The sequence below is a fragment of the Pteropus alecto genome, unplaced genomic scaffold, assembly GCF_000325575.1.
Source record: "Pteropus alecto unplaced genomic scaffold, ASM32557v1 scaffold53, whole genome shotgun sequence".
NCBI classification, from domain to species: domain Eukaryota; kingdom Metazoa; phylum Chordata; class Mammalia; order Chiroptera; family Pteropodidae; genus Pteropus; species Pteropus alecto.
The window spans coordinates 2,945,904-2,956,826 of record NW_006434366.1 but is presented as its reverse complement, the minus strand read 5'-3'; the positions used below and the strand labels follow the sequence as shown (position 1 = coordinate 2,956,826).

The window sequence follows — 10,923 nt, the reverse complement described above, 5'->3', positions numbered from 1 at the left end:
AGAGTCCAGTTTATTTTTCCTTTGATCGCTCATGCTTTTGGTTTCTTTCTTAAGTAAATTATTGCCTAATGCAAGGCCACAAAGCTGCGTTCTTCTCAGAGTTTTATAGTTCTGCTTTTTACACTTAAAGTCCATGATCCATTTTGAGACTATTTTTTAGTAAGGTTTGTAGTAGGGTAGTTTGCCTTTTAAAAGCTTCCTTCCTTGTTGACTGCCTGCTTGTTGGCTAGTTAGGTACAGGTCGGTAGAACCCAACTGCATTTCAGTTCAAATAATTTTCCATATGTCATGCCCTCTATTCTGAAAGTGACTGAATGAGCTTTTTAGGTTTCTAGAAGACAGGGGAGTGACATTTATACTATTTGCTAAATGTTCTACTTTGTAAGAGATACTAAACAACAGAACCATGTGATTTAAAACATTGTTGCATCAGAAGGTGCTTCATGGCCTTCCCTTGGCGATGAAGCCACGTTCCCCAGTGGGCCGGGATCCCCATCGTCCTGGGTGGAGGGGAAGTTTAAGCTCTGGGTCATCTGGCCAAGCGGCTCTGGCTGGTTAGAGACCCCTGCTCCCACGTCCCCTCCATTCATTATGTTTTCTTTGTTGAAAACCTGCCTTGGTGGACAGCTGTCCACGGTGGACCAATTCTAAACTCGTCAGAAGGGGAAGCTTTGTGTTTCCCGTGGGAAAAGTGTGGTCGCCTAGCGTGTGCACTGCCAGCTCTCATCTTGGGCTCGATCTTGGCTTTTTAATCTTTGTCCATTCTTGCCCTTGACCACTGACCTCAGAGCTAAACATGAGCTGGACCTCTTATTCATTGATCCTGCGGAGTCATAAGAAAAAAAAAAAAAAGCGCTAAGACAGCAGTGTGTTCATTTTCTCCATCTTAAAGTTATGTTAAGTTTTGCTTGTGTAAAGATCAGAAAGCCTGGGTGTAGATATATGAATGTCCCAGCAAAGGAGGTTTTGTGATGGTCGCTGGTTAAAATTTTCCTTCCCAGCCAAAGTGAAAGGGATAATGGTAAACTCCAGACGTACTAAACGAGATAATAAAATCGCAGTATTTGTTAATTAGGTGAGTTAGATGGACATCGGGAAAGCAACCAACTTCGTGGCTCTTTTGTGATTGGGCCACTCGCGGGGCCTTTGGGGGAAGCGTCGGGAGTGGGGCTTCAGACGGATTGGCAGACCGCCCTTCGTGCCTTCGATGTTATTTGACATAGGAGGCCGTAGGATGCAGTCATCCGATGAAAAGCTAAGCTCCATGCTGTGGGTATCCTTTGAAAATAAGAAAGCGAGCCACGTCACTCAGAAAAAGTGGCAGCTCTGTCAGATTTCTTGTTCGTGTCGTTTAATATATATCCACGCTAGCTGAAAGTGAAGGTCACTTCCGTCGCCCTTACTTGTAACGTTCGGGCCGGTGAAGGAAGGGGGAAGGCAGAGGGCGCCCTGCAGAGAGGTGCCCGGTGCGGTGCCGCCGCCCTCCGCCCGCCCATCTCCTCTCTGCCGCGTCCCACCAGTGCTTCAAGTTCTAGCTCAAGTTTTCTACAGTAAAAACCCTCCCCGGCCATCTGAAGCCTCCTCGACGCCTCCTTCTAGAAGGCCTTCCGTGCTTCGCTTGACCGTCTCGCAGCTTCATGCTTTTTGATGGGCCTTTTCTGTGAGCCGCTGTTGCTTGCTGCACATTCGCCTCGTCTCCCTCATGGGATGGGAGATCCTAACACACGGGAATTGTGCCGTTCTTTCTACTGTTTCTTTAAAAGGAAAGCGAAATGGAAAAAAAACAGTGTGGCACGATCCACGGTCACTGTAAAAAGAAACAACAACAAAAATGTTTTAAAATATCGTGGGGAACAAAGAAGCAAGTAAAAAACACATTAAAGTCAACCATTCAGAGATAACGACTGTTAATGTTTTGGTTTGTGTAGTTTCAGATGGGTCTCTAGGCACACAAATAACCTGCATATAATTTCTTGTGACTCGGATCGTAAGCTATTTTTATTTTTTTTCACTGAGCAATACGTTCTGTACATATTTCCAAGTAAAGTGAATATCAGTTGTGATCACTGCGTAGTATTCTATTGCATATACTATCGATTTTTTTTCACTGAGCAATACGTTCTGTACATATTCTATTGCATATACTATCATTAGTCCATTATTGAGACGTTGGATTGTTTATGAGTTTTTACTGTCGTGAGGAGTGCTTTGTTGAACACCTTCAGCCTCCGTTTGCACCTGTGCTGTCATCTCTTGAGGGAAGAAGCTAAAATCGGGATCGCGAAATGAAAAGATAAGTCCATTTCGCCTGTGACACAAAGTGCCAGACTCTCTTCCAGAGCCTTAGCTGTTTACACTCCCACCGCGAGTCTGGGAGAGAACCGTGTCACTAAGTCCTGGTCGACACTGGGTTCTATCCGTCTCCAAGATCCTTGGAATGTGAAACAATAAACTCTTACATCGTTTTAATGTGTATAATTTGTGTGCTGAGGAGGTTGTATATACATCTCCAAGTTTCTTGGCCATTTATATTGCTTTATTAAATTACTGGTTTGTGTCATTATCCCATTTTCGTTTCCAGTGTTCATGTTTAATGATTTTAAAGATTTCTTTGTATTTGTGGTTTAATAACCCTTTTATGCTATATATTACTCTTTCATTTTCTCAGGTTGTCATTTTTTTTCAACTTCGTATTATTTACACACACACACACACAGTCAATACTTCCTGTTACTCTGTCTCATGCTCCATTTGTTCTGAGATATTCATTCACTGGAGATAATCTTATTAGAAACGCAGCATATCGCAATCATCTTAGAGTCCGTGAGCATGCTTTGCTGTTGTAAATACGTCAGAATGTGTCTGGGACCAGAGCCATCTGCACTGCGGTTTATACCTCCCAGTATCCATAGGACACCATTCGGATTCCCCCTTTACTGTGATAGAATATATTCTAGGCAGGCGGTGATGGAAAACCTAAACGTTCCTGTCCCCGAATCCTTTCTTTATTCTAGAAACTCCTATGTCCGGCTTAGACACCTGTGTACTAACACCTGGGTTCACAGCACGAACATCCCCATCGACAAGGAGGAAGAAAAACCCGTGATGCTGAAAGTAAGTCGCTAGCTACCCCCCTGCCATCCCCCAGCCGCCTACTCCCGATGAAAGGTCACCTTGGAGGACAGAGGGGGCAGCGTGCAGCTGGGAGGTTCTGTCTCTTCGGCCAGAGCATGTTCATGGACAAACTTCGATGCGATGAAAGACTCCTCTCCCAGATACCTGGCTAAAGCGAGTCCAGGGCTTTTGAAATGGCCAGAACTTTTCATTTTCTTCCGTGGCTTTGCCCTAAAGCTTGAGCAGCTGCCTGGGTTTCCCGTCTGTCTGAAACATGGTTTTGGCTGAGGGGATGTTTACTGGTGCCTTAAGGTCCATCGGACACTAGTCGATTTCCCCCAATCTTCATATTTCTTTATTGCTTGACGTACTTAAATAGCCGCTTTTATTTCTCCGAAGTTCTCCCAGCCCCTTTAATTTCCCTCCCCGAATCTTAGTTCTCTCCTTCCCCTTCTCCAGGATCATAGAGTGTAAATACATAGGTGTAGGGGTTTTCTTTTCAAAAACTGGAATGATGCTCTCACATCATTTTTTTTGGTCATGGGGGAAGTTATTAGAAAATTTTTTCTACTTGTATGAACATTTTTAGGTATATAGAAAAGCTGAGAGAATGGTACAGTGTCTGCCGTTACGATACTGTCAGCTGGAGTCAGTTACCATTTTATGTATCTGCTCGTCCCCGTGTATTTATAAATGTGTATTGAATTATAAGAGTCTTAAGTGCTCCTTGTAACAAATGAAGCTTTAAATTTTAATAGTGCCCCTGTTTCCTGCCTCGCTGTTCCCACGACACTAGTTCCAGAGGTAACAGCTGTTAATGATCTGGAGTACTTTCTTCCAGATGTTTCCCTACGTCCAGTGAAAATCTTCCTTGATTTTCACTGCAGGATAGCGCCAAGCTTTTTGGACTTCCCGATGTTTCATAGATATAGTGTTTGGTGTCTTACCTCTCAGTCCGAGAGGCCGTTCCACAAAGGCCACCTTGCGTTTCAGATCGGCACCTCCCCCGTGAAGGAGGATAAGGAGGCGTTTGCCATCGTCCCTGTTTCTCCTGCTGAGGTTCGGGACCTGGACTTTGCCAACGACGCCAGCAAGGTGCTGGGCTCCATAGCCGGGAAGCTGGAGAAAGGCACCATCACCCAGAACGAAAGGAGGTGAGGGCCTCTGCCACGGGTTCTCCGCTCCCTCGCACGGAGGGGCAGCTCTCAGAGCAGCTGAGGGGGGGAAGGGCCGGCCTTGGCATTCACGGATGCACAAACTGGTGGCTCTCAAGAAACGGTTGCCTTCGCGTTCACTTTTTTCAAAGTCGTTGACGTCGTAAAGATCTTTTTCTCTTTCTCGGTCTCCACCTCGGCCCCTGGGGCCGCCTTACTAGATGTCCAGCCGAGATAACTCAGATAAAATCTGGAGGCTGATGTTTTGTAAAGGTGATTGTTCTTTTGTGGACAGTGACGTGTAGTCGCTGTTTCACTCTGTCTGTCGCGGGCCTCGGCCGGCAGCTCGGGGGACGTGGGGAGGAGCGGCCGGCTCGTGTAACTGGTCGCTGGGCCCGGGGCTTCCTCGGCGGAGCTTCCGGCGTTGAGCGCAGTCATCTCTGTCGGCTTCTGTCCCCCTAAGGTCAGTCACCAAGCTGCTGGAAGACTTGGTCTACTTCGTCACGGGCGGCACCAACTCTGGGCAGGACGTCCTCGAGGTGGTGTTCTCCAAGCCCAACAGGGAGCGGCAGAAGCTGATGAGAGAGCAGAACATTCTCAAGCAGGTGGGTGAGGTGGCGGGCCGGGCCGGGCCCGCTCAGTAAGGGCAGGGCGGTCGCCGCCCTCGGACGCCTCGATCAGCCGCCGCCTTTTACAAACCAGGCTTCGTTCTTCAGAGCGGTTTTCAGTTGGCAGCATTAGTGAGTGGGAAGCACCGAGTTCGCGTGTACCCCAAACCCCACCCCTGATAAACACAGTCTCCCCCGTTACCAGTGTCCCCCGCCAGATGGCACGTGGGTTACAGCTCAGGAGCCTGCACAGACACGTCATTATCACCCAAAGGCCAGAGTTCGCATCAGGGCTCACTCTGGATGGTGCACTTTCCGTGGGTTTGGACAAATGTCCGGTGACACGTAGCCACCATTAGCGTCACACAGAGCAGGGTCACCGCTCTCTAACCCTCTGGGCCTCGCCTGTCCCTCCTCCCTCCCCCGACTCCTGGCGGCCACTGTGTCACAGCTGCCTTTGCCACAGTGTCCTGTCGTGGGAGGCACGCAGTCTGTAGCCCTGCCAGCGAGTCTTTGTGGCTTGGTAGCTCAGGGCAGTTGGAAACACACTGGTAGAGAATTTTTCTGTGAGGAGCTCCGATGTGAGGAGCTCCGAGGCGTGTTCAGCAGATGACTTTATTTTCCTCAAAAATAACGTCAAGAGCTCTTGTCCTTCGGGTTATTTCGTGCGTCTGGGAGATTCGAGAAGGATGAACTCGGGCCGCAAGGCTCTCACAGGGACGTGTCGGTGCTGGGACCGACCTCCCTAGCGGGATGGGGTTGGAGGAGGAGGCCGGCGATTCCAGGACTGGAGAGTTTAAGAAGGGGACTTACCGGGGTGGGCCCTGACGTGTACAGCCTCCGGGAGCACCGGCGGCTCGTCGCCCCGTGGCACGGGCTTGTCAGGCTGTGTGCTCCCGGGCAGTAACAGCTTGGTGGGCCTCCGCACCTGCGTGAGAACGTGCCTTTCGCGAGACACGGAGCCACCCTCCCGGCACGAACCAGCGGTCCCTGAGAGCAGCTCGCTTCTCAGGACGGCGTCGGTCACGCCCAGCACGAGAAGTCATTTGCCTGACGCTGTAAATCACAGAATCTCGCCGTGAAGGAAGAGTAATGGCTTGCGGGGGATGCAGAGGTGGTATTGCCTGGTATAAATCTGAGGAGATTGTCAGATGTGAGGGAGGAAGGCGACAAGTCCAGGGTAGCTGAGGTGCACGCTCACGCACACCACGTAATCCCGTAAAGCGATTGGCGAAGGGGCCGTGAGCTGGGCTGGAAACTCCTGGCCACTGACGCCCTAAATGTAGGGCATAGTTCAGTCCCCCCATTCTCCACTGCAGCTCGAGATTTGGGAAGCCTTTCCCCTGCCAGCCCGCGACGGGCAGGCCTTGTGTGCACTCCACCGTGTGTCACCCAGGGTTCCCCTGCCAGCCCGCGACGGGCAGACCTTGTGCGCACTCCACCATGTGTCACCCAGGGTTTCCGGTGCAAGAGCAAATGGTGTCCAGTGGTTTACACATTGGCCATGCACTGTGCTCATCTGCTTTCATCCTCACGGCACCCTGTGACTCCACCGTGTGTCACCGAGGGTTCCCCTGCCAGCCCGCGACAGGCAGACCTTGTGCGCACTCCACCGTGTGTCACCGAGGGTTCCCCTGCCAGCCCGCGACAGGCAGACCTTGTGCGCACTCCACCGTGTGTCACCGAGGGTTCCCCTGCCAGCCCGCGACAGGCAGACCTTGTGCGCACTCCACCGTGTGTCACCGAGGGTTCCCCTGCCAGCCCGCGACAGGCAGACCTTGTGCGCACTCCACCGTGTGTCACCGAGGGTTCCCCTGCCAGCCCGCGACAGGCAGACCTTGTGCGCACTCCACCGTGTGTCACCCAGGGTTTCCGGTGCAAGAGCAAACGGCGTCCAGCGGTTTACACGTTGGCCGCGCGCTGTGCTCATGCCACAGACAGTCATCTGCTTTCATCCTCACGACACCCTGCAGGAGAGGCGTCATTCTTCCAGTTTACTGGAGAGAAAACCGAAGGTCACCCTGACGCTGGTTCAGGGCGCTAGGGAGCAACAGGGCCCTGCGCGGTCAGCCCAGATCTCCTGCCTCCCGAGCCTGCGCTCTTCCCGGCGCCTGAGGGCCGGCTCGGTCCAGGGGACCTGGACTCGGGGAGTAGCCCGTCCCAGTGGGCGGAGCGGGCGCAGTGTCCCGGGTCCTGATGTGTACAGACAGGCTTTCCCGTGAGGCCCGGCCAGCCTTGATGTCACGTTACTTCCAGACGAAGCGCTACGAGTCCTTAAACCCTCGGCGTTGACCGTTTCTGCGCTTACTTTCCACACACAGATCTTCAAGCTGCTGCAGGCCCCGTTCACGGACTGCGGGGACGGCCCGATGCTGCGGCTGGAGGAGCTCGGGGACCAGCGGCACGCGCCCTTCAGACACATCTGCCGCCTCTGCTACCGGGTCCTGAGGCACTCGCAGCAAGACTACAGGAAGAACCAGGTTGGGGCCCAGGCCTGCTGGGGGCGGGGGGCGTCCCCCCTCAAGTTCACGTGCTTTCCTTGCGGGTCTTAAGTGTCGCGTGTCTGTTTATTTGACGACTGGAGAGTAGTTCATGGTTAAGTTTGCTCTTACCAAGGAAGCGTTGTCTGGAGCGCGGGAAGATGTCTCAGAGCCCCCGAGGAGTGTCCATGAGAATTCCCTTCTGCAGCACCTTGCGACGAGCGGCCTTTTCCTGCTGCTGGTGTTACCTCCGTGGTGTTTTCTTACGGCGTGTTCCCTTAAGGCTCAGGGACCAGGTTCTGTGTGTGTAACGAAGACAGGGCGGAGTCCGTTCTTCCTGCCTCTGGCCTTTTCTCCGTCTCCGCTGGCCGTTTCTCGTTACTTTGGTTCTGGCTCATGTTTCCTGGCATTCTGAGTCATTCTCTGTATCGTGACTGTACACGCACATGCACACGCACACACACACACACGCATACACACATACACACGCACACGCACACACACATAACATGCTCCCATGAAATGAACGTCCTCACACGCACACACGCACACACACGCACACACACGCGAACAACGTGCTCCCATGAAATGAACGTCCCGACGTCTTTGGGCTTCCAAACCATTTGAGATTCCAAGGAAACCTGGAGACTGTGTCCCTGCATTGAGTGGTTCTCAACTGGGAGTAATTTAATTTTGTTCCCCAGGGGACGTTGGGCAATGTCGGAGACTCTTAAGTGTCACAGCTTGGGGGTGCTCTGGGCATCGGGTGGGTAGAGGCCAGGGATGCTCTTAAGCATCCAGCGGTACACAGGACACCCCCCCCAAAACAGACTTATGTGGCCCAGAAATTGGTGGTGCCAAGGCTGAGAATCCGTGTGCTACAGAGTGTAGTCCACCCCCTCATCTAGGGCCCCAGTGGCTGCCTGAAACCACGGATAATACCAAACTCTATGCGTGTGCTCTGTTTTGTCCTGTGTGTGCGTACCTATGATAGAGTTTATGCGTTAGGCACAGTAGGAGATTGACAGTAATATTAAGTGGAATAATAATAACAATATGCCGTAATAAAGCTTACGTGACCATGGCGTGTCTCTCTGATACCTGAGAAGGCCGCCCGAGGGACTCGCGGGCAGGTGGATACTCTGAACAAAGGCAGGACGGGGTGGGACAGTGTGAGATCGTATCAGGCTACTCAGAACCACACGTAGCCCAAAACGTACGGATTGTTTATTTTGGGGGATTTCCACGTAATACTGCGGGGCTGCAGTTGACCGTGGGTGGCTGAAGCTGCGGAAGGCGGGACCGCGGGAATGGGGCGACTGTCCCACAGCTGCCCGCACGACGCCGGCTGGCACTTTGCCCCCAGGCCCCGCCCGGTGCTGCGGAAGGGTTCCTCCGTCACACCGTTGACGCCTTTCAGTCTAAGCTCTCCCCTGTAGTCAGCGTTTTGTCTGGTCATCATAAAGATGGTGTCGATCCTGAGCAAAGCTCTGCGGTATCGCGTATCACCTCGCCAGCAAGGGTTTCTGAGCGCTCGACTCTGCCGTCGCTGCTGTTTAAGCGCGAGGCTCCACATGGGCAGCTGTGCCGCCGCGTCCACCCCGGGCACTCTGCCTGCTCTGCGTCCACCTCCCCATGCTGACCCCACACCCCGATAGGGCCAGAGAGGTTCTGTGTTCTCTCCTTCCAAGGACAGCTCAGAGCTGTCGTGCGCCCTAGAACGTTTTGCTTGTACGTGAGGAGACTGGCGGTTCCCTCCTGCGTCGTCGAAGTCTCCCCTGGCCGTTCGCGGACCCTGTGCCGGATGGCAGCAGTCTGTGCCTGAGGGCTGACGAAGTCCCACACCCTCATCCTCATCGTGTGCGGCCGAGAAGTGGCCCCGTCCACCTTGTTTGTCTAGAGAGAGTCCAAGATTTTGGAATTGATCTTTTAAAAAGGCCACTTAAACTTTGAGCCAGCAGATTATTTTGGTCTGGGAACGATCTTTGCCTACAAACTAGTGTTTGTAAGAGGCTTCCTTGAGTTCTCGTGTTTCCGTGGAATGTGATGTCTCACCCCCAAACAGAGAAGCCAGAGACGTCGTCATGTGTTCTGTGAACATGGCTGACCAGCTTGCGTGTCCTGACTGACTTCTGTTGCCCATTGACTTTAAAAACGAGCTCCTACCCCAGATAAAGAAAAGGAAATGCGCTTACATTGTTCTAAAAACCCATGTTTAATCAGCAGCACAGCACAGTCAGATCCTCTTGAATTAGGAATGACATCAGAGCCCAAAACGTCTTCTGACCTTTTAGAAAAATAAGTCACCACATTAAAATTTATCTCATGCACTTAATAAAAGGGCCATCCGCACACACGGGACATTTTGCCAGATTACGTCTGTGCGGCAGGCTGAGTGAAACCGAGGCCGAGGGGGTGCACAGCCGTTGCCGGGGAGGGTTGTGGGGGGCTGTCGGGTGCCGTCCCTCAGGACAGGGCGCCCCCTCCCCCGGGCACGCCGCCGGCTCTCCTTACTTTCAGCTAAGTGTGCTGCCCACGGTCCCCGGCCGACCTCCCTCTCTCTCTCCCTTGAAGGAGTACATCGCCAAGCAGTTTGGCTTCATGCAGAAGCAGATCGGCTATGACGTGCTGGCCGAGGACACCATCACCGCCCTGCTGCACAATAACCGGAAGCTGCTGGAGAAGCACATCACCGCGGCCGAGATCGACACCTTCGTCAGCCTGGTGCGGAAGAACCGGGAGCCCAGGTGAGGTGGCCGGGCCGGACCGCGCGGTGTCCCTGCGTTTGAGGTGCGGGTGTGGCGGCGAGCGTCATGCTTTTCCTAAAGTCCTTTGTTTGGAGCTGACCTGCTTGACCGGGCAGGTGGTGAGAGGGTCTCTGACGAGTGGCAGGAAGAAGGACCTTGATACTGGGGCGAGGCCTGGGGCAGATCCCGGCTCTAACGTCCACCAGCCGGCTGGCCTTGGCTTTCCCTCTGAGCTCGAGTTTCCTCCTCTGCGAAATGGGCACATGTGAAAATTAAACGAGGATGAAGGCATGAAGTCCCTGGCACCGAGGGGATGCACCGGAAGTGACCATTGCTGTTGGCGCCTCACTTTTCCCACCCCCGATTGTCAGTTCGAGCCGCCTCGCAGGTGTCGGCAGCGAGGTGTCTTTGGCAGACTTGGTTGCCACTCGCGAGTTTCTGTCGCGCATCACGACAGACAAAACTCCCGTTTCTGCTCCGTTCACACCGGCCTCCCCCGCCCACTCTCTCCCCTTCTCCTTAAGATCCGACCCATTCACAGAAAGCGCGACATCGTCCGCAGCGTGGGTGTCATGCTCACCCACGCCGGAAAGCTGAGCATGTGGTTATAAACACGGTCCCACCCCAAAAAATAACGTTTTCGGAGCAGCGTCGGAGGCCCAGGCGTGAGCTGCAGGCGCGTTGCGTGCTCGCTCTCGTTCGCACCCCGGTCCTCTGCGGTGGGACGCTGTCCGTTTCCGCAGACGACAAAACCCAGGTACCGTGAGGACCGTAGCGCAGATGGGAACGCAGCCATCCAGCGTCAGAGCTGGGGTTCCGG

At 53.2% G+C, this 10,923-nt stretch overlaps 1 protein-coding gene across 1 annotated transcript in view; it reads left to right on the top strand.

The window, feature by feature from the left end:
- The window catches only part of ITPR1 (inositol 1,4,5-trisphosphate receptor type 1), a 332,592-nt gene that overhangs the window by 173,820 nt on the left and 147,849 nt on the right, over positions 1–10,923 (top strand). The window contains exons 14-18 of the mRNA XM_015587167.2: positions 3,015–3,114; positions 4,108–4,268; positions 4,732–4,873; positions 7,198–7,356; positions 9,931–10,103. Of these exons, the coding sequence (XP_015442653.1) occupies positions 3,015–3,114; positions 4,108–4,268; positions 4,732–4,873; positions 7,198–7,356; positions 9,931–10,103 (735 nt within the window). The remainder of the gene's footprint in view (positions 1–3,014; positions 3,115–4,107; positions 4,269–4,731; positions 4,874–7,197; positions 7,357–9,930; positions 10,104–10,923) is intronic.